Below are 23,144 nucleotides of genomic sequence, written 5' to 3'. Positions count from 1 at the left end.
GATCACATGGGATACTAGGGGTTGAACCCAGGTCTGTGTATGCAAGACAAGCATCCTACTCACTATACTCTCATTGCCACCCTGACTGAAATGTGACTGAAACGTGACTCAGGATTTTGTAATTCCAAATAATCTTTTAGATGATTGATAGCGCAGCTGATCTATAAGCTCTGCTTTCAGAAAGCTCAAAAAGTTGTAATTAACTTTTTTTCTTTTTTTCTTGGGCTTTGGTAAGTAGTGAGAAGTTTTTCCTTTTTATAGCATACTTATTATTTAAAGTTTTTTTAAGGAACATTTACTATCAGCAGTGTGAACATTTGCATTAACTGAATCAATTTAATGATTATTGGGAACATAAACTTTTTAGAAAACAGAAATAAATAGAAGTCTACATATAGGATAAAACTAAGAAATTTCTATAATTGAGCTTTTAATTTTGTTATGATTTTGTAAAACCTGGTTGGCTTACCAAATTGTGAATAGGTTTTCTGGCTTTCTTCTTTAGGAAGCAAAAAAAACAAGACCAGTGTTTCTTATACAAAGAATAAGAAAGAGAGAGTATCCAAAAATAAGAATTTTTCTAATAGTTCCAGTAAGAACAAATTTGCATCTGAAGAAGAAACTTCGACGATCACACGAAGTCGAAGACTTTCCATGCCTCCTTCTGATTGGTGGGTGGTAAAATCACAGCAAAGTAAGTATTTGGGGGGATGGATAGGGAAGGGGACAGGTAGGGACAAACCATAGCTGCTTAGTGATGCTTAGGAGACCCTGTGATGAGTGCTTAGGACCAAAGATGCAGAGTTCCCTCTGGTCCTGGTGGTACTTAGGGAGACTTTGAAGATCATTCCTGACTGTTCCAGTTATGGGAGTGTCTGCTGGTGCCAGTTTGGTGTAATCCCTGAGCACTGCAGCAGGGTGTGACTCAAAAACCAAAAAGAGAAAAAAAAAAAGGCTGATAGTTGAGTTTCAGTCATAAAGTGTTCCAACACTCATCCTTTCACTAGTATTTGTTTCCAATCACCAATTTCCATCCTAGCCTGCCTCTATGACAGTTCTCTCTCTTTCTCTCTCTCCTCTCTTTCCTCTCTCTCATTCCCTACCTTTCCCTGTCTCACCTTTTCCCCATATATTTTCTTTATCAATTCCTAGTTCTTGTTGACAGTGATTGCTTTAATTATTTTTCTATTTTATTGAAACTTATGAGTGATCATTTTTAACTATTACTGTCATAATGATCCCTTTTGTGTCAAAAATGAATAAAATTTGTTTTTATCAGATTACCTTTTGAACCAAAATTTACTGAGCCTTTGCCTTGGAATTTCTGATTTAATGTTTTATATGGGGCCAGAGTGATAGTACAGTGGATAGACTGTTTGCCTTGCATGTGGGTTTAATTCCATATGCTCTCTGAGCCAATCAGGAATGATTCCTGAATACAGAGCAGGAGTAACCCTGAGTACTGCTGGATGTGGCCCCAAACCAGTAAGCAAACAAACATAAGCTTGTTGATGTTCATGGAAGCCAAATTCCTATGTGATATTGGATGTATTTGCTTAATTAAGGACGACTTTTTGAGAACCAGTCTTTATACATCATACAAATAATATATTTCTGGCTTAGTCTGGTTTGTTTGGGAGTTGCTGAAGTTTCTGGTTGTCAATCACTTTGGATGTAGAAATAAAATAGCTTTGAAAACATATGGGCTTAATTATTAAACTTTAGAAATCACTAAAATAGGGCTGGAGAAATAGTAGGTAAGATACTTGTCTTGGCATGTGGCCATGGCATCCTCTGAGCACCTTCAGGAGTGATCCCTGAGCACCACTGATGTGGCCCTTCTTTCCCCAAAGAAAAAAAAATCACTAAAACACAGAAGGGTTATATAGAGGAAGGAAGATGTGATGGTACAGCTTTAAGAATGCAATGGAGAGAGGATAAAGTACCTGATATTGACAGACCTCTCAAAGAAGCAAGTCTAAGAGACATTAGAAAGAGAATTGAAAGGGCCAGAGAGATGACATGGAGGTAAGGCATTTGCCTTGCATGCAGAAGGTTGGTGGTTTGAATCCTGGCATCCCATGTGGTCCCCTGAGCCTGCTAGGAGTGATTTCTGAGTGTAGAGCCAGGAGTAACCCCTGAGCATTGCCAGGTATGACCCAAAAACCAAAAAAAAAAAAAAAAAAAGAGAGAGAATTGAATAGCATATAGTGATTGATGTGTATCAGATTTTGAGTCTTAGATAACTACTATTTCTGATGTAGGTATCTGGGTAGGTTGTTATACTTTACATTAAGATAGGAAAATTAAAAATGTATATTTGGAAGAGAATAGTAGGTAAGAATTATAGATAGCAGCTTACATATACTAACTAAAGTCATGGGTGAAATGAGTTCCTCCTGAAAGCCACAATGGATTCAAAACTGAAGCTGGAACCTTGGGGAATACCTCGGTCTCATGGATGATTGGAAGTAACTGACAAAACCAGAGACAGTTCATTTGGAACTTTGTGATAAATTGAGAGAATTGGTACATTGAGGAACTGCCCAGCTTAGTGTATATTTTATGAATGTAATTATATCAAATGAAGTTAATAAAACTAGTGTAGGATATTGGTATATATTTGTATGCTTATTTGTAAATAATTTTTTTTTTTTTGTTTTGAGCTAGATAAACTGGATTAGAGTTATGCTGACTTGAAATTCTCATTTAATTTTTTAGGTACTGTTTCTGGCAATCCTTCTCCAGTAGTAATTGAATTGCCTTTGTATCACAACAGAAGAAAAAAATCTGCTAATAAAGTAAATAACTCATCCAAGCATATTCAAAAAAAGGCTGTTCCACTCAAACAACAGAAGAAAAACTCACAACGTAGTTCAAGAGCACAGAAAGTTTTAAATGCTAACAATTCCGGACAAATTACTCATCATGATACAATTTCCACTTGTCACCAGAAGTCTTTGGAAAGCAAAGAAGAGCTGGCTGAGCAGAAGTTTAATAATTCTGGGTAATGTCTGTTATGTGTACAGTTATTTTTACTTTTGTGATTTAGTGTTTGATGGTTTGATTTTGTTTTTTATTCATTGTTAGAGAAGAGACACTATGAACTGCCTTTTGCGCTGCAATATAATTTACTACCATATCTGATAGATATGGTAATAAATTTAATCTAGAATATTACATAGCACATGGGTTGTGAATGGTAAATTCAACTAAGTATAATTATGTGACAGAAAACTTAGTATCTTAGTTGATGTTATTTGTGTTTTTTTTTTTTGGTTTTTGGGCCACACCCGGTGACGCTCAGGGGTTACTCCTGGCTATGCGCTCAGAAGTTGCTCCTGGCTTGGGGGACCATATGGGACACCGGGGGATCGAACCGCGGTCCGTCCAAGGCTAGCGCAGGGAAGGCAGGCACCTTACCTTTAGCGCCACCGCCCGGCCCCGTTATTTGTGTTTGTGTCTATATGTATGTTGGTAGCGGTCACGACTGGTGATGCTTAGGATTTATTTTTGGCTCTGTGCTTAGGAATTACTTCTGGAAAGCTTGGGGATCATATGGGAACCAGGGATTGAAATTGGGTCATTTGGCCCTATTTTAGTCATTTTATTTATTTATTTATTTATTTTTTTGGTTTTTGGGTCACACCCGGCGGTGCTCAGGTGTTACTCCTGGCTGTCTGCTCAGAAATAGCTCCTGGCAGGCACTGGGGACCATATGGGACACCGGGATTTGAACCAACCACCTTCGGTCCTGGATCGGCTGCTTGCAAGGCAAACGCCGCTGTGCTATCTCTCCGGGCCCTATTTTAGTCATTTTAAAGTGTGTGTGCAGTTCAAGTAGGTTCTTTTAGTGGAAGATCATGTGGTTTTCAATCATTAGAAGTACAGTTTAATTTTTATTAAAAAACAGTAATTGTACATTTTGAATGCCAGATATTATGTGCCGAGTTTTTACTAGCTTCTTTCAGTGAATTTTTATTAGTTCTAATAACTAATATGGTGAGTATTGTTTATATAAATTTTGTTTTTTAATAATTTATTTTGGCTTGGGGTCACACCTGGCAGTGTTCAGGGTTGACTCTTGGCTCTGTTGTTCAGGGTTCATTCCTGGGTGTTGGGGGTCAAATCCAGGTCAGCCTACATAAAAGACAATGTCCCATTGTCTCCAGCTCTAGAGATTTTGTTTCTTAAATTATCATTGTTTGGTTGGAGAAATCATAAATCAGTGCTCTTGCTTTATATTTATCTGACCTTAGTTCTGTTCCAGCACCATATAAATGATTAGGATATAAATTATCATCACTAAGAGTGATCTCTGAGTATGGTCAGGAGCAAGCACCAAATACTGTTAGATGTTGGCCAAGCTATCCTTCCTGCCCCCAAATAGTTGTTGGGGTTGCAGAGAGATCTTTTCTTTTTCATTTTCCTATTTTAAATATTAATTATTAAGAGCATTATATATTTAGGCTTCTGATTCAATTATTTTTAATATAGTTGCTTTACTTAAGCACCAATGGTTGCAAAATGGGTTTCAGTCATAGAATATAAACCACCCTTCACCAATGCACCTTTCCTGCCACCAGTGTTTGAATTAATTAAATTTGAACTAATGCCCCCTTAATAAACCTTTTTTGTGTATTTAAAAGTTATTAGTCTTCAAGAATTACTCCCAAAGTTGATTCCTAAGAAAGCCTATTTGTAATTTGGAGAGAGGAAATCTTTTACACTGTTGTTAGGGATGGAAATTGTTGCAACCATTATGGAAAGTAAAATAAAAAAAATAAATAAAAATAAAAAACAGCCACCAATTTAAAGAGGTCTGAGCATGCCTATGTTCACTGTAGCATTACTTTTGTTTTGTTTTGTTTTGTTTTTGTTTTTTTGGCCACACCCGGCGGTGCTCAGGGGTTACTCCTGGCTGTCTGCTCAGAAATAGCTCCTGGCAGGCAAGGGGGACCATATGGGACACTGGGATTCGAACCAACCACCTTTGGTCCTGGATCGGCTGCTTGCAAGGCAAACGCCGCTGTGTTATCTCTCAGGGCCCCTCTGCAGCATTACTTTTAATGACAGAATTGGAAATAACCTAAGTGCCATCAATTGATAAATGGATAGAGCTAATACACACACACACACACACACACACACACACACACACACACACACACACACACACACACACACACAGGAAATAACCTAAGTGCCATCAATTGATAAATGGATAGAGCTAATACACACACACACACACACACACGCGCGCGTGCACACACACACACACATACACAAATGGAAAACAATTGAGCTACAAGAAAAATAAAATCCTGTTATTTGTAACAATATGGAAAGGCATACGGGGTATTAGTACAAAGTAAAATAAGCCTGATGGAGGAAAGACAGTATAGAGAAATAATATACTTTCCCTCTTATGCTATCTAGAGACAATAAAAAAATCAACTAGATAGAATAATACCAAATATTTGCTAGAGCCAGTATTATATCTTTCTACCTGCAGGTTGATGTGTAAATAAGATTATGTAGAGAGACCAGAGAGATAGTACTGGGGTTATGGCACTTGGTTTGTATACAACTGACGTTTGGTTCTATGTGGTTTCTTGAGCACACTGCCAAGAGTAATCTTGAGTACTGTTGAGTGTGACCCAGAAACAAGCAAAACAAGTAAACAATTTTTTGTTGTTTGTTTTGGGTCACACCCGGGTGCTCAGGGGTTTCTTCTGGCTCTGCACTCAAAAATCACTCTTGGCAGGCTAGGGGGACATATCGGATGCCAAGAATCAAACCCAGGTTGCTGAGTATAAGGCTAATGCACTACATGCCGTACTATCACTCTGGCCCCTAAACAATTACTCTTAATTTTCATAGAGGAAAAGTAAGCTCAAAGGATCAAGATAGTATTGCTACAAAAAATGTTCATCTAAAGTCTCAAACCAGTGGATACACATGCATGACATCAGCAGAATCTAAGTCAGATTCTGAAGAATTTATGACTCCAGTTTTTGAAAAAAGGTATGAATCTATATTAAAGGAAGTAAGTTGGTTACCCGTTTCTATGTGTCAGATTTCAAGTTTTATTTTAATTTTTCCAATACCTTGCAGACATTTATTGTTTAATTGTTAAGATGAATTGGATTTAGGAGAAGTGAACTTAAGACATTCTCCAAAGGTGTAGCCATAGAAATAACTGATTTACATGTTTCTGAAGACTCAAGTGGAACTATGAGATATCCTTAGATGATAACTTGTCCACATGTCCGTTCGATTAGAGGTCCCACTTTTTCCCTGTTGCTTTCTCTGTAGGGCCTTTGAATATAACAGATGACTTCCTGCACCAATTGATCTAATTGAAATGGAAGTTAGAGCCTTTCAGTGACCTATTCTCAGAGGTTGATGCTGTCATTTCTGCTTAATTTTGCTCATTTGAAATGTTACTTGTTCACTAAAACAGTGTTATACACCTTATTGTTTAGTTTTTCTCAATCACTTCCCTGTTTTCTTCACTTCTCATTTTTTTCTGAACTCCCTAGTCCCACATTGTGACCACCTCCACTTATGCGATTTCACTTGTGGCTCTTTTGGTATCTGAGATCTACAAGCACATTTGATAAACAAATCCAAAACAACTTTTTTCCTTTAAGGTTTTGGGCTATGCCAAAAACTTATGCTAGGGCTTATTCCTGGCAGTGCTTACTGGCCAGGGTCTGAATAGAGCTTGTTGTCTGTGTACAAGATGTGCACCATACTCAACATAATCTCTCTGGGCCCAACTTTTATTTTTAATAGTATCTGAAATATATTATTATTTTTAAATAAAAGAGTGGTGACTTATCAGTTTGTCAGATTTTGGGGGAACGACAACATTTTGTTACTGTTGTCAGTAATGTCTGGACTACATTTTCAATTTGCATTTGTTTTTATTTTAATTTTTTTTTAGTTTTTGAGCCACACTGACTGTATACTGTGCTTAGTTATACTCCTGGTGGAGCTAAGAGAATCCTATTGGGGCTGGGACTGAATCCAGGTTAGCTTCTTCCAAGGCAAGAACACTATTATACCATCACTACAGGCCTTAACATTTTTTTAAGATACACTATTTATGTGTAATTTTATTGTAGTTTAATTTGTCCCAGAAAATATCGAGCTGGCTTAAACTCTATCTATACTGATCCAAAAGTTACTTAACTTCTTTTTTTTTTTGGATCACTTATAGTGGTAATTCTTGGGCTGCTCTGCAATGCTATGGAGCAAGCCTGGGAATCCTTCCTGTAAAGCATATGACACAGAACAAAGGTTATAAAATTTTAGTATCACTTTGACAGTTAGCTATGTGATAATTATATATATATATATATATATATATATATATATATACTTTATGCAGCAGGTATATTCTTTTGTTTGTTTTTGGACCACACCCGGCAGTGCTCCGGGTTACTCTTGGCTCTGCACTTGGATATCATTCCAAATTCCCCAAATAGTTTGGGGGACCATATGAGATGCTGGGGATGCTGGGATTGAACCCAGCTTGGTGCCCCTGTAAGGCAGATGCCCCTACCCACTGTGCTATTGCTCATGCCCCCCCCAGTAGGTTATATTCTTCCTAACATTTCAGTGTATGCTTGAAGACTTTGGTTAAACAGAAAATAATTTTGTTTTATAAAAGGAAGATTTTGGCAGTTTCATTAGAAAACTACGATAGATACATTTTTATAAGTGCAAATATATACATAAATATATATGTGTATATACACATTTACATATATAGGCACTAATTTTGCCTTTTTTTACTTTTAAAGTGGACCTTCTAGGAACAGTAAAATTTTAAGGTCTGCAAAGTATAATTACCTGCATGTGGATGATAATGAAGTTTTGGAAAATTCTGGTATGTTATCATTTTTTTAAATTTCTTTTTTATTTCATTATGTATAATTAACTGTGCTGGCTTCAGTTAAATTCTGACAAATTACTAAAGTGTATGAAGTAGCTATTCCTTCTCTTTTTAAAACCCAACTATATGTTAGAGATTTCTAAGTATGCCATAAGTAAAAGAGGAAGGGAAAAGATAACAGTCAAGAGAATGAATTATAGTCTTTACTTTGAAAGAGGTATAATAAAATAATTGGCACATAAGATACTTGGTACCTCCAATATTTTAAATTATTAAAGTAAGCTGATGTGAATATAAATAAAACAAGAGAAACCCATTGTGTTTATGATTATTGATATTAGATGGTAGGAAGATTTGAGAGTATTTGAAATGTTCAAATAAAATTTTTAAATCTACCTTAAGAATTCTTTATTTTATTTTATTATTATATTTTTGTTTTGTTTTGTTTTGTTTCTGGGGCCATACTTGGTGATGCTCAGGGGTCACTCCCTGGCTATGCACTCAGAAATTGCTCCTGGCTTAGAGGAACCATATGGGAAGCTGGGGATTGAACCCCAGGTTCGTCCTGGGTCAGCACCATACCAGGCAAACCCCTACCACTGTGCTATTGCCCTCCCAGCCCCCTAAAGAATCTTTTAGAAAAGAGTTCTGTATTCTCAGATATGGGTGTACTTGTATTATAATTTTATTATACTACCTCCACTATACTAAATTCAGCATTCTCTTTATATTCTTTTTCGCCTCTCTAAGTTTTATCTTAACTTTTTTTTCCTCCTCAAAATATAATACTTTAGAGGCAGAGAGAGACAGCACCATGGTAAGGCATTTGCCTTGCATGCAGCCAACCTGGGACAGACCTAGATTCGATCCCTAGCATCCCATATGGTCCCCAAGCCTGCCAGGAGCAATTTCTGAGTGCAGAGTCAGGAGTATGCCCTGACCGCCACCAGGTGTGGCCTTAAAACCAAAAAATAAAATAATGCTTTATGTTTTTTTACTTTTTATTTGATGAGAGAGTAAGAATTTTTATTTTATTTTTTTTTTGAGAGTAAGAATTTTCTTTGATATAGTTTTAGCTTAATTTCATAGTAGGGTATGGTGTTGGTGTCCATGTATCTGCTTACCATATTTAAGGAAAAATTTGGCCTTGTGCAATACAAGCACCTTAACCCCTGTACTATCTCTCTGGCCCCTGTAACAATTTTTTTTTTTTTTTGGAAAGGGGTATTTGGGCTGTACCTGTTGGTGCTCAGGAATTTGGTTCACTTCTGGTTTTATGCTCAAGAATCACTCCTGATGTCCTCAGGGACCCTCTTGGGTGTTGGGATCAATCCAGATTCACACTGTGCAAGGCAAGTGCCCTACTTGCTATACTATTTTTTAGGTCCCTGTAGCAAATGGAAGTGCTCCTCAGCAGTGAAAAACAAAAGGAGTAAAAAAAAAAATATTCTTAAGGTAGTTTTTAATTAAAATATTTATATTGAAGTGGTTCCCAAGTATCACACTTGAATTCAAACATATTGATGAAGTTTTTTCTTAAATTTGACAGATGACTCAAAGGTAAAGAAATTTGAAGACACTTCAGAAGGCAAAACACATCAGAAATTAAGTAAGATTTTTCTCATATTTTTATATTATAAAACCTGTTTTTAAATATGCATTTTCCTTAAGCAGGGAGAACAATAACTTGGATTAGTAAACAAATAAAACTACTGTAGCTTTCATGATTTACACCATAAATCATCATTGACTGAGCTTCTTCATTATTCACTTATAAATCTATTAATCCTTTGGCTCTTCCCCACAGAGTAAGGGGGTATATACAAGCAAAACTTAAATACATATATGAAAAATGAAAACATATAGTACAAGATAGAATACATTTCTTTTTCTTTTCTTTTTTTGCGGGGGGTGGGGGGACACATACAGATGTTCAGGGTCTACTCCTTGTGCACTCAGGAAGTACACCTACTGGTGATTGTGAACTCTATAGGATAGAACTCAGATCTGCTTTGGGCAAGGCAAGTTTCTTATCCACTGTACACTCGATTCCCTAGATAGATGACTTCTTTTTTTTTTTTTTGACTTTATTTAAACATTGTGGCTTCAAGATTGTGCATAATGCTATTGAGTTTTTTTCCCCACAGTTAAAAAAAATTGCTCATGATTGAGTTTCAGTCATACAATGGACATCCTTCACAAGTGCACATTTCCTACCACCAATGTCCCAGTTTTACTTCTGCCCTCCCTCTTGCCTGCCTCTGGGCAAATATTTTCTCTTTCTCTCTCTTTTTATTTTTATTTTCCTTTTAGACACTGTGGTTTTACTGTTATTACTTAAGTGGTTCCATACATATCACTTTTATTTCCTTTTGGCAACCATTTCTTTTGTCCAGAGTGATCATTTCCAACTATCATTGTCATAATGGTCCCTTCTCTGCCCTAATTTCACTCTACCACTATTTGTGGCAAATTTTCTTCCATGGATTGGTCTCCTGGCCCTCATCTCTGTAGTTTCTAGTATTATTACTATACTTTTATTTTATACCACACAAAAGTATATGATTATTTTATGTATATCCCCCTCTCTTGAATCATTTCGCTTAGCATAATACTCTCCATATCCATCCATAAATAAACAAATTTCATGACTGCATTTTTCCTAATAGCTGTGTAATATTCCATTATGTAAATGTACCACCGTTTATTCATTCATCTGTTCTCAGGCACTTGGGTTGTTTCCAGATTTTGGCTATTTCTAGGAATGGTATTGCTGGACCATAGGGAAGCTTAATTTCTAGTTTTTTGAGGAATATTTATATTGCTTTCCAAAAATGCTGAACCATTCAAAATTTCCACCAGCACTGATTGTTCTTGAGTTCTTTGTGATGTGTGTCAGTGGTGTGAGATGGGAAAAATAAATGAATAGAACTTCTCAAAGGAGAAATATAGATGGCCAGTGGGCACATGAAAAAAATGCTCCATATCATAAGGGAGATGCAAAACAGAACAACATTGAGATATAATACCACTAATAGATACTGTCACAAATCAAGAAAACAAAAACAGCCAGTGGTAAGGAGGATGTACAGCTGGTGAGAATGTATCTATACAGTGGAATACTACTGTTAGGAAAAATCAAGTTATTAAATGTGCCCAATACCTGGATGGATATGGATAGTATTATGCTGAGTGAGATGAATCAGAGAGAGGAATAGATATAGAATGATTGCACTCATTTGTGTGATATATTAAAAAAGGATAGTATGATAATACTACTCAAAGACAGTAGAGACGAGGACCAGAAGAATTAGTCCAAAATAGGAAGCTTGCCACAGATAGAGGGGGAGTGCAGTTAAGGTAGAGAAGACAACAGTATAACAATGGTAGTTGGAATTGACCATTCTGTACAAGAACTGGGTACTGAAAGGAAGTAAAGTGATATGCTTGATAGTTCTAAAGTAACAGCATTGTGACCCACAGTGCCTGAAAAGAATAAAAGGAAAAAAAAATGTCTGTCATAGGGCTGGAGCAATAGAATAGCACTAAGGCATTTGCCTTGCATGTAGATGACCCACAACAGACCTGGGTTCATTTCCTGGCATCCCATATGGCCCCCTAAACCTGCCTGGAGTGATTTTTCTGCGCAGATCCAGGAGTAACCCCTGAGCACTGCCGGTGTGACCCAAAACAACAACAACAAAAAAAACAAACAAAAATGGTTGCCATAGTAGCAGTCTAGGGGATACAGGGTAGGTGAGAAACTGAGGACATCAGTGGATGGGTGTTGATATTTTGCCATGCTCAGTGCTACTCACAGCTTACTACTACTCAAGGTTCACTCCTGAACTCCAGAGTTCAGCTGTGGTGTCAGGAATCAGAACGAGGTCAAGCATATATAGGCAAGTGCTTACCCCTTAGTTGTATTTTTCTGATCACAAAGCAGTATTAATACTGAATAGGAACATTTAAAGATTTAATTAAGGTATAGAAGACATTATAGTACTAAAAACGCACTATTTCATTCTAGTAAGTCAATAGATTAAATGTGAAGATAAGTATGCTGAGAACAAAATATAGTTGCTACTATTAACATGAAAGAAATCCTTAAAGCAGGGCTAGAAGAAGATGGAAATAATGAAAAAGATTATTAATAGAAATAACATGGATACAGTAGATAAAACGTGCAAATAAATCTCTAAAAACATGGGGCCGGAGAGATAGCATGGAGGTAAGATATTTGCCTTGCATGCAGAAGGATGGTGGTTCGAGTCCCAGCATCCCATATGGTCCCCCAAACCTGCCAGGCGTGATTTCTGAGCATGGAAACAGGATTAACCCCTGAGCACTGCCAGGTGTAAACCAAAAAAAAAAAAAAAAAAAGATCTAAAAACAAAATTACAAAAAACACCAGAAAAATTAAGTAGTTTAAAAAAACTTGCCTGGATTTTACATTGTTTTTAAAAAGGTATAAATTTGTAGTTTAAATGACTTTGCCAGTTGCCAGTCGTTGCCAGTGAAAAAGAGACAATCATTCTAGATAAGTATGAGTACATTTTCTACTAAATTTCAAACATAGCTCTTTTCTGATCATAAAGAGAAAGCTGCATATTTAGGATAATAATGAGTAGAACTGTTTCTCCTTGTACTATTAGAAAATAATGAGTTTATCTATTTACAGTATTTCCCTCCAACAGTCCAAATGTTCGCAGGACAAAGAGAATACGATTGAAACCTTTGGAATACTGGCGAGGAGAGCGGGTAGATTATCAAGTAAGGCAATCAGGTAAAATCAGTTTATCTAATGCCTGGCGATAAAAGTGAGGATTGTTATGGTTTATTTGAATATAATATGTACCAAACAGTGTTTTGCATATTTATATACATTGATTATCTATCAAATGAATTAGTATGCATTTGTATCTGATTAAGTTGGAGATACTGATTTTCTCCTCCCCAACTCTGTAGCAATTTGAGATTAGCATATTGCTTTAAATCATAATGGTCTCTCTATTTTCTTTCCTAAATGAATATATCTAAGTCAGAAGACTAAAATTACATGGGAATTACTTGCATACTTCAGGGTTGGCTACTGTGGTTTTTTTGGTTTGATTTTTAGATGGTTACTGATGACAGTTGATCTAAAATAACAGAATTATTGGTTTAAAACAAAGATTGGCCTTTTCCCTTTGTAAAAACTCTTGTTTTCTCTGGAACTTAGATCTCCCTTTCTCTGCCCTCAGATTTTTGAATTGGCACCAGAGTTTGATAGTACAACAAGTAGGGTGCTTACCTTGCCTCAACTGACTCAGACTCAGTCCATCTTACCTCCTGTGGTCCCTTAAGTCCCACCAGGAGTGATCCCTGAGTACAGAGCCAGGAGTAAGCCCTGAGGACCACTGAATGTGGCCCAAATATAAAAAAAATTAAAAAAAAATCACCAATTAAATTTCATCGGTGCATCTTGATTTAGGATAATAGGTATTCAAATGAAACTGGTTAATAGTAATTGCTTCAGTAGCACAATGTTAAAGTGTTCATTATTTTTTTGCTTTGAAAGAAGAGTTTTAAAGTTTTTGTTTCAAGCTTTTTACTTTCCCAGATATAATACTTTACCATTTTTGTTAAATTTCAGGAGGATTTGTGATCAGTGGAATATTATCTCCAGATAAAGCACCATCCAAAAGGAAGGCAAAAGAAAACGTGGTAAAAGTCAACAAAAAAGATAATAGGAAAAGGATCTGTCTTGATAACGACGAAAGAAGTATGAACTTATTCCTGAAAGTAACTTCTACATTTTGTTTTAAATAGCAGCACTTTGAGAAGTAACTTTGCAAATTTTAAATTTACCACTAAAAACTTCAAAAAATATCACTAGAGGGTAAATTCACTATTTAGCATATATTAATTTCTTCTCCAGGTTTTGAATGTCAATCAATAATACTCTTTATAAAAAATTAGTAACCACCTTACAGAAAATATTTTCTCATGAGCAAATCACAAAGTAAACTTAGGTTTTTCAAGCCCTAACGATGTTTAAAATGGACATAATGCAAATTCATTAAATTATATTTATAAATTCTCTAATAGAAAATGAACAATATTATTTGTTTTCGATGAGTCAGTTCAGTTGTAATGTTAAAATAAATGTTTTTGTTTCTAGATTTAAATTTTGAGTTTTGTATTTTAGTTTATCAGTGATCATTTTTAAGTAAGAAAATATTCTGCCTTTAATATTTACCATAATTTATTCATAATTGTATTTCATACTGGATTTTTAAAAAAATGATATCTTTATTTAAACATCATGACTTCAAACATGTTTGTAGTTGAGTTTCAGTCATAAAAAGAACACCCTCTCTTCACAGTGCAACATTCCACCACCAGTGCCTCCCTCTTCCTCCTCCCTTACCTCCTGCCAGTATTTGAGACAGGCATTCTACTTCTCTCACTCATTAACATCGTCATGCTAGTTGTTGGTGAATCTATTTCTCTAACAAAACTTACCACTCTTTGTGGTGAGCTTCACTTCACGATATGTGAGTTGGTCCTTCCAGTCCTGATCTCTATTGTCTCTGGGCATTATTACAATAATGTCTTTCATTTTTCTTAAAACCCAGATGAGTGAGACTGTTCTGTGTCTATCTCTCTCCCTCTGACTTATTTCACTTAGCATAATAGATTCCATGTCCATCCATGAATAGGAAAATTTCTTGACTTCATCTCTCCTGATGGCTGCATAATATTCCATTGTGCAATTGTAACAGTTTCTTTAACCATTCATCTGTTGAAGGGCCATACTGGCTTTTTAAAATTTTAAATAATTTTAAGGAAGTTGTATTTCAATGGCATTTCTTTTTCAGAGAAAAAATGTAATCATTCTTTTTGCAGAGAAAAATTTAATTGAAAATTTGAAGATAGAGCTAGGAGATCCTTTGCAGCCAACGATGGTAAAAGACCCAGAAACTAGAGAGATTATCCTCTTAGGTAAGACCCGTGTAAGGACAAACTGCTTGCTTAATTTTTTTTCTTTGTCCTTTAACTTCTTTCAGAGGCAGTATCCAGGATAGGGTTTATTGCAGTAAGCGTTTTTTTTTTCTATGTAAACTCTGAGATAACCAAGATGGCAAATGACCTCCAAGAGACAGAGCTCTATGCATTTGTTTTGGGGATTAAAGTCAGGAATATTGTCTGATTCTTTAGACTTTAGATTCTTTCATCAGGAAGTCACCTGGCAACAGAGACTGCTTTTGGGGCAATTGCTTTGGGGTAATTAGTGAACAACCTGCAGAATGTACTCTTATTGTGGCACCAGGCAGGAATCACCGGTAAGACTTAACCAATCTTCTGGGTGAGGCGTGTCAATAATGATACCTAGGATATGAAAACTTTGGGAATGATTATCCAGATCACCAGTAGCCAAACAAATACTTGGCTTGACCAACATCTTTATACCTTCCTTAAAGACGCCTGCTATCTTTATATTTATCCTGCATTAAATCTCTGGGAAGCCATTTCAAGTTCTGATGGATACATGATAAAAGTCATGGGGGTGAGGAGAAGCCACTTAGTTGTTTACCAACCAGACATTATTTTCATACCAGAAATACTTAAATGTTTTAACTACTCTTAAGATAGGTGAGCTTTAAGGGCTAATTTTCCTAAGTCAGATGATAGAGGCAATGATCACATTGCCATTTAAATTTTCATTGTGAAGTAACTATGAGAAAACTTTAAGTAGCTAAGTTATTTCCAAATTTAGATTAGTTGGCAGCAGCGGAATAGAATTTTATTTTGTTTGATATTTTAACTTAAAAGACTGCTGCACTGTACTGGGTTAGAAAACTTGTGAAGTTTTTTTTGGTTTTTCGGGCCACACCTGTTTGATGCTCAGGGGTTACTCCTGGTTAAGCGCTAAGAAATTGCCCCTGGCTTGTGGGGACCATATGGGACACGGGGGATCAAACAGCGGTCTTTCCTTGGCTAGCACTTGTAAGGCAGACAGACACCTTACCTCTAGCGCCACCTCGCCAGCCCTGAGGTTTTTTTTTGGGGGGGGGTTTGGTTTTTGTTTTTTGGGTCACACCGGCAGCGCTCAGGGGTTCCTCCTGGCTCTACGCTCAGAAATCTCTCCTGGCAGGCTCAGGGGACCATATGGGATGCCGGGATTTGAATCACCGTCCTTCTGCCTGAAAGGCAAATGCCCTACCTCCATGCTATCTCTCCGGCCCCAAAACTTGTGAGTTTTATCAGGAGTTTATCACTATTTCTTGAGACTTTTTTTTGTGTTACTATAATGAATGAATTGTAACATTTTTAAATTCCAGTGAAGTAGGCAGTATGGATCTGGAATTACTTATAAGTAAAATGAAAATTCAGATATAAGGTGTTAATTTGTGAGCAACAGTTAGAAATTGGTTACACTAAGAGCCTTTTTCTGGTGTATAAAAATGTTTTTATTTAATAAGACAGACACAAAAGAATTTGTTGGCCTGATAACATTTGTATTGTGGGCTATGTTAAATTACTTAAATATAGACTTCTTGGACCAGAGCAATAGTACAGTGGGTAGGGCATTTGCCTTATATGCGGCTGACCAAGGTTTAATACCTGGTGTCCTCTGGTCCCTTGAGCCTACCAGGAGTAATTCCTGAGTGTAGAGCCAGAGGTTACCTCTGAGCATCACTAGGTATGTGCCCTCCCAACAAATGATAGAATTCTTTGTTCTCTTTCAGCTAAGTATTTTTTCCCTGGGTTATAATAAGAAATAATGATGTTGTATTATTGTTTATAATAACACTTATTTAATGATATTGATAGACTTTATAGTCATTTAATAATGATTTCACATGCATTTGAATCACCTGTAGTCACAACTCAACATATGTCAACATTATTTTTTAGTCAATTGATGGAATGGCTAAGCTGCCAATGATTGATCAAATTGTATATGACATCAGACTGGTAAATACTGACAAAGAGCACAGAGACAAAAGTTTATTTCTACAAAGACACAAAAGATTATGTGAGTTTATAGGACTACTTGACCTCTAAGAAAGGGGGAAGCAGGTTTATACACATACAGGACTTTGTAGATTAGTTCATGCAAAGTTATTTGCAAAGTTAGGTGCATTTGTGATCTCTAATGGTTGACTTTTCTAGATACCTTATTCCCAAATGATTCTGTACAAGACCTTTTAAATCTAGCCCACAAAGACACTGTGTACATGGAATTTAACCCTTAATACTCCAGCCTGAATCAGTTTTCTTAATTACTTCTGTCTTTCCAAGTAGGCTCTGTATTTCCTAGAAATAGCTGTTACATATGCATGTACATATATCATTGAGCAACAGCATTGCTTTTGTTTTTTCTTTTTCCATAGATCTTGTGAGGCCACGAGATACCTATCAATTTTTAGTTGAGCATGGTGAGTTGACAGTATTTAAAACATTGGATACACCTTATTTTTCTACTGGAAAGTTGGTATTAGGACCACATCAAGAAAAGGGAAAGCAACATGTTGGCTCAGATATATTGGTAAGCTTATTTCTTCATACACTTATCTTTTACAATTATGCAAATTTGATGTATTGGACTTGACAAGGCATTAAAATATTACCTTTTGTGCAATGGTATCTTATTACTGTAGTATAAAGAATTTTGTTATTGATGACACTACCTGTTACACAGTGTAAACTTGATATTTTGATGCATAAGGAATGGGCTTAAAAGAGTATTTAGAGATTTAGGGGCTAGAATGATAGTTGAAAGACCAGAGCTCTTCTTTGCACTGTAGGAATCTGGGGAAAGTAAATATCCTGAAGTAGTTCCTCCCAGTACCACTCAATAGTGCTGGATGTGGCCCAAAAGTAAAAGATCATTTTTGCAAGTTAGAGATTCAAAAATAGAGGGGATTATAGATTAAGTCTAAACCTCATTTTTCCAGTTGCGAAATTTAGCAATAGTTAAATGTAAGATCATGTGACTAGTAAGCAGTCTGAGGGCAGGAGCTTGTTACTTTTGTTAATAGGTATTAAATTATATGTGCATATGTATATATATATGTATACATAGAGAATGCTATATATATTACACTGTATGATATAATTTGTCTACACATAATTTTAAAATTAGAATTGTTTCCCCCCTATAGGATTAGGGCTAAAGTATGCCTCTTCTTCTTAAAAGAACAATAGAGACCAGAGCTACAGGCATTTGCCTTGCATGCTGCTCATCTGGGTCAATCTTAGGTATCTTATATGGTCCCCCAAACGTGCCAAGAGTGACTTTGAGTGCATAGCCTGGAGGAACCCTGAGAGCCACCATGTGTGCCCCCCAATAATAAATAAATTAAGAGTCTAGAGTAAAGCGGGTAAGGCGTTTGCTTTACATGAGGCCATCCTGGGTTCAATCCTCGACTTCCCACATATTCCTATGAGCCTTATCAGCAGTAATGTCTGTTTGTTTGTTTTTGGGCCATACCCAAAGATGCTCAGGGCTTACTATGCGCTTAGAAATCGTTCCTGGCTCGGGGGACCATATGGAATGTTGGGGATCTAATCGAGGTCCACCCTGGGTCAGCCACATGCAAGGCAAATGCCCTACTGCTGTGCTAGCGCTCCGGCCCCGCCATAGGCAGTAATTTTTGAGTGCAGAGCCAGAATTAACCTCTGAACACTGACAGGTGTGCCCCCATAAATAAATAAATAAATAAATAAATAAATAAATAAATAAATAAATAAATAAATAAATAAAGAGTTTTTAAAAGTAAAGAAAAAATGCTCTTACGTTACATAAACTCCCACAGTTAAACACAACAGATTGAATTTTATCTATGAATTGCACCTAGAAAATATCTGGGTATCTAAATTAACAAGGTAAACCCTGATCCTATAGTGTAGAGTTAGAGGTTCAATTCTAAGCTTAGTTGTGCCTGGGGGTATCTGTACCTAGTGGTGCTGGGGAAAGGATGATGTGGGATGTTCATATCGTTCTAGGGGATTGGAGTCAGTACCTTGCATGTGCTATGATATGGTGCTTTTATCACTGGAATTACCTCTAGCATATATTTAATTTTTTTTTCTTACCTTTGGGTTTATTTGAGTTATTGGCAGAATTCAGTTTTCATATTTTTATAGAGAACTGAGATTTGGTCCGGAGTGGTAGCACAGTAGGGCGTTTGCCTTACAAATGGCTGACCCAGGATGGACTCAGAATGGATGCGGGTTCGATCCCCTTGCATCCCACATGTCCCCTAAGCCAGGAGTGATTTCTGAGCACAGAGTCAGAGTAACCCCTTAGTGCCACCTGGTATAACTAAAACAAACAAACAAACAAACAAACAAGAACTGAGATTTTGTGGCTGGAGAGATAATATAAAAGGGTGAGGGTGAGAAGCCACTTGCTTTACATATGGCCAACTGGCATTGATCTCCATCATCCCTTATCATCCCCTGATCAATGCCTGGAGTGATCCCTGACCACAGAACCTAGGGTAATCCTTGAATACTGCCAGATGTGACCCCTCTTCCTCCCTCCAAAAAAATCCCAAACCCCCAAAAACCGAGGTTCTAATTTCATCAATAGCTTTAAGAGATAGTCCCGTTTCCTTGGTTTTTACTCCTCTGCAGCACAGCAACTGAAAGCCTTTGTACTATCGAGTTTCTCTTTTCTCTTTATTATTTCTACTTTTAACAGTAGAAATTCTTCATTTTTAAAGTACATGTGATAAGATCCCTTTCCTAGCATGAAATGTAACAAGGTCTGGAGAATAAAGCCTACACATTTCTAGAGGAACCATCTACATTTCCTTTATGGTACTTTGTAGTGTTGTTATGATGTTTTGATTTTAAGTGAGATTTTAATTTTTAACTTCACAGGTTTTTTATGTTAAGTGTGGTGATCTTTTATGTACCTTACATGAAACACCTTATGTAATGACAACTGGGGATTCATTTTATGTTCCTTCAGGTAAGAATAATTAAAAATTTTTTTTTCACAGACTTGTATATAGTTTTGTACTGCTCGTGTGTATTATAAAAATAAACCATACCACTGTGGTCCAGAAAACATGTGACCAGCCAAAAAGTTCTGGTAAATGTTTTAAAATTTTTAATTATTGAAAATATATTAATATTAACACATGAACATGAGAAATAATTGCTTATCAGTGTACAAATGGAAAATAGGGGGTAGGAGAGATAATACGGTCCTTACGGTACTTAATTTCCTGGCTATTGTTGAATAGTTGTGATTCAGGATCCCCACTCCCCAAACACATTACCCCAAAATTGAAGATATGTTGTATATAGGGTAGAAAGAGAAGTATTTACCTTGTTATCTCTAAGACATGGATGTTAGCCAAGTTTTAGTAGGTTAACTTAAATGTACAGAAGACAGCACTGCATTGAGGAGACAGTCTTGGAAATAAGAAATTTTAAGTTGTTAATTTATTCATGTATTTACTGAAAAATTTGACTGAGAGTCTACCAAATATTGCACCTGTAGTGAGAAATATATATATATATATATATATATATATATATATATATATATTAAAAGGGAATTAGATTCTTTTGTGCCTGTATTTTTTTCTTTTTATGTTTAAGTTCAACCTTTATTATAGAGTTACAGTTCATAAACCATACGTTTCACTATTAATAAAGTGTAGTTAGGTGGAGTTTTCTCAAGTATTTTTAAAAAATCTATAGATAAAAATTTTAGTTAAATCACTGAAATACACAGTTATAAAGGTGTTCACAGTTGACTTTCGTCATACAATGACCAATGATATTAAAGAATATTACACCATCCTTTAATGAGTACACATTTCCCATCACCAGAATCCCCATTCATATCACTTTATCTCCTTTCAGCAACCTATTCTTGTCCAGAGTGATCATTCCCAACTGTCATTGTCATATTGGTCTTTTCTCTGTCCTAACTACACTGTTCCACTAGTTGGGGCAAGCTTCCTACCATGGACTGGTCCTACTGATTCTTGTCTCTATTGTCTTTGGATTCTATTAACATGCTATCATTTTTTTATATCCCATAAATGAGTGCAACCATTCTATGTCTATCCCTCTCCCTCTGACTTATTTTACTCAGCATAATACTCTCCATATTCACCCACTTAAAAATAAATTCATTACTTCATTTCTTCTAACAGTTACATAATATTCCATTGTGTAGAAATTTCTTTATCTACTCATCTGTTGTTGGGCACTTGGGTTGTTTCCAGATTCTGGCTATTGTGAATAGTGTTGCCATCAACTTTTTTTTTTTTTTTTTTTTTTTTTGGTTTTTGGTTTTTCGGTCACACCTGGCAGCACTAAGGGTTACTCCTGGCTCTGTGCTCAGAAGTCGCTTCTGCCATGTGCAGCTGGGATTCGAACCACTGTCTGTTCAAATCATCTGCATGCAAGGCAAATGCCCTACCACTGTGCTATCTCTCTGGGCCCTGCATTGTGTTTTTTGAGTGACTAAGCTATATTCCTAGGAGGAGTATTCCTGGAACATATGGAAGCTTAATTTCTAGTTTTTTAAGGAAATCCATATTGCTTTCCCAAAGGCTGAACCAGTTGACATTTCCATTAGCAGTGAATGAGAGTCCTTTACAAAATCAAATTCTCAGTCTCAAAAAGGTTACATTCAAATGAAGAGACAACATTGGGGCCAGAGAGATAGCATTGGGGCCAGATAGATAGGTAGGGTGTTTGCCCTACATGCAGAAGGACAGTGGTTCGAATCCCGGCATCCCATATGGTCCCCTGAGCGTAGAGCCAGGAGTAACCCCTGAGTGCTGCCGGGTGTGATCCAAAAACCCAATCCCCCCTCCCAAAAAAAGAAAATAAAAGAGACAACATTAATGTATATACCAGCTTTTCTGGAAATACTACAACTAATACAGCTAATCTTCAGTATATATCCATTTTATTTGTATTTTTTATTTTGGGGTCATACCTGTCTTTTTTGCCTGGTTCTGAGGGCCTCTGGACCGTAAGGGATGCTAGGGAGCTAACCCAGGTTTGCAATGTGTAAGGCATGCATCCTGTGTACTGTACTATGTTTCTGACCCTCTGTCTTTTTTTAATAAATCAGAAAGGAAAGAAAAAATGCTCATTTTGTGGCTGCCCACTTATATCTTACATTTTTTTTTGTTACTGGTAATGTATATAATAATAGGACTTGCATGCCAGAGATATAGCTTAATGGACTGAGTAATGCTTTGCAGGTAGAATGACTGGAATGGATTTCTGGTGGCATTGTATGGTCTGAACACCACTAGGAGTAACCCTGCATCCTAATCCCTAATACAGCTGGATTGGCCCTAATCCAAGCCAAAAGGTGAAAAAAAAGTAGCATTTCCCTTTTTTTAAAGCTTTGATATTACTTAATATTTAAACTTTTATTACTCACCTATATATTCATATGTCCAGCTTAGGGAAGTCCTTAGAGGTTCCAAAAATGACTAGGTTTGAGAGGCTTTTTTTTTCATCCAACACCCTTTTCTAAATTATGTTTACTTTTATTATCAGAATGAGGTGAAGTTTATATTCTTGAAAGTCTTACCTGGGTCACAGAGTTAACTCTTAGAATTTTTCAGAATATTTAGTTCATGTAACTAAAAAAATTACATTGGGTTGAATACTAAAAAGGAAATATTTGTATGGAAATAATTTTACTTTTTCTATCACTTTACTTCTAGGTAATTATTATAACATCAAAAATCTTCTGAATGAGGAAAGTGTTCTTCTTTTTACCCAAATAAAAAGTTGAAGCAAAGTTCAGAAGCACATATGTATGTCTGTGTGTAGATATGATACATTTGTGAGTATCTGATACATAAGAACGCAACATTTGTACAGTGGGATATTTTCCTTTGTAATTATTTTTGAAGTTCTAAAATAAAACTTTTATTTGCCTTTGTATGTACTGTCATATGTCTCACAATTAGCTCTCACATATAGCTTCAAATTTTTCAACAAATAAACAATAGCCTCCAATAGTATCCACATTCATTATATTTTAGGAACATAAAAAAAAGCAAAATCATTGCTCCTATAAAACATTTCTTTGTCAGAAGAGATCTGATTAATATGCCCATTCACTAATCACTAGGTAATCAAATAATGAGAACTGTGGTAAATGAAATGATACACAAGTCTTAATTCCCTTGGGCTGCATAGCAAAAGAGTAGAACTGAGTGACTTGAAGCAAACCAAAATCTGATTG

The 23,144-nt window shown here is 36.2% G+C and overlaps 1 protein-coding gene across 1 annotated transcript in view; it reads left to right on the top strand.

The window, feature by feature from the left end:
• The window catches only part of CENPC (centromere protein C), a 51,951-nt gene extending 29,111 nt beyond the window's left edge, over nucleotides 1-22,840 (top strand). The window contains 11 exon segments of the mRNA XM_049789848.1: nucleotides 484-694; nucleotides 2,722-3,007; nucleotides 5,878-6,027; nucleotides 7,815-7,900; nucleotides 9,456-9,515; nucleotides 12,588-12,692; nucleotides 13,542-13,670; nucleotides 14,798-14,893; nucleotides 17,290-17,444; nucleotides 19,787-19,877; nucleotides 22,618-22,840. Of these exon segments, the coding sequence (XP_049645805.1) occupies nucleotides 484-694; nucleotides 2,722-3,007; nucleotides 5,878-6,027; nucleotides 7,815-7,900; nucleotides 9,456-9,515; nucleotides 12,588-12,692; nucleotides 13,542-13,670; nucleotides 14,798-14,893; nucleotides 17,290-17,444; nucleotides 19,787-19,877; nucleotides 22,618-22,688 (1,440 nt within the window). The 3' untranslated portion in view covers nucleotides 22,689-22,840.
• The last annotated feature ends 304 nt before the right edge of the window (nucleotides 22,841-23,144 follow it).

Source organism: Suncus etruscus, chromosome 16, assembly GCF_024139225.1.
Source record: "Suncus etruscus isolate mSunEtr1 chromosome 16, mSunEtr1.pri.cur, whole genome shotgun sequence".
Classification (NCBI taxonomy): Eukaryota; Metazoa; Chordata; class Mammalia; order Eulipotyphla; family Soricidae; genus Suncus; species Suncus etruscus.
Note: the sequence above shows the minus strand (reverse complement) of the source record. Positions and strands in the feature narration are given on the sequence as shown.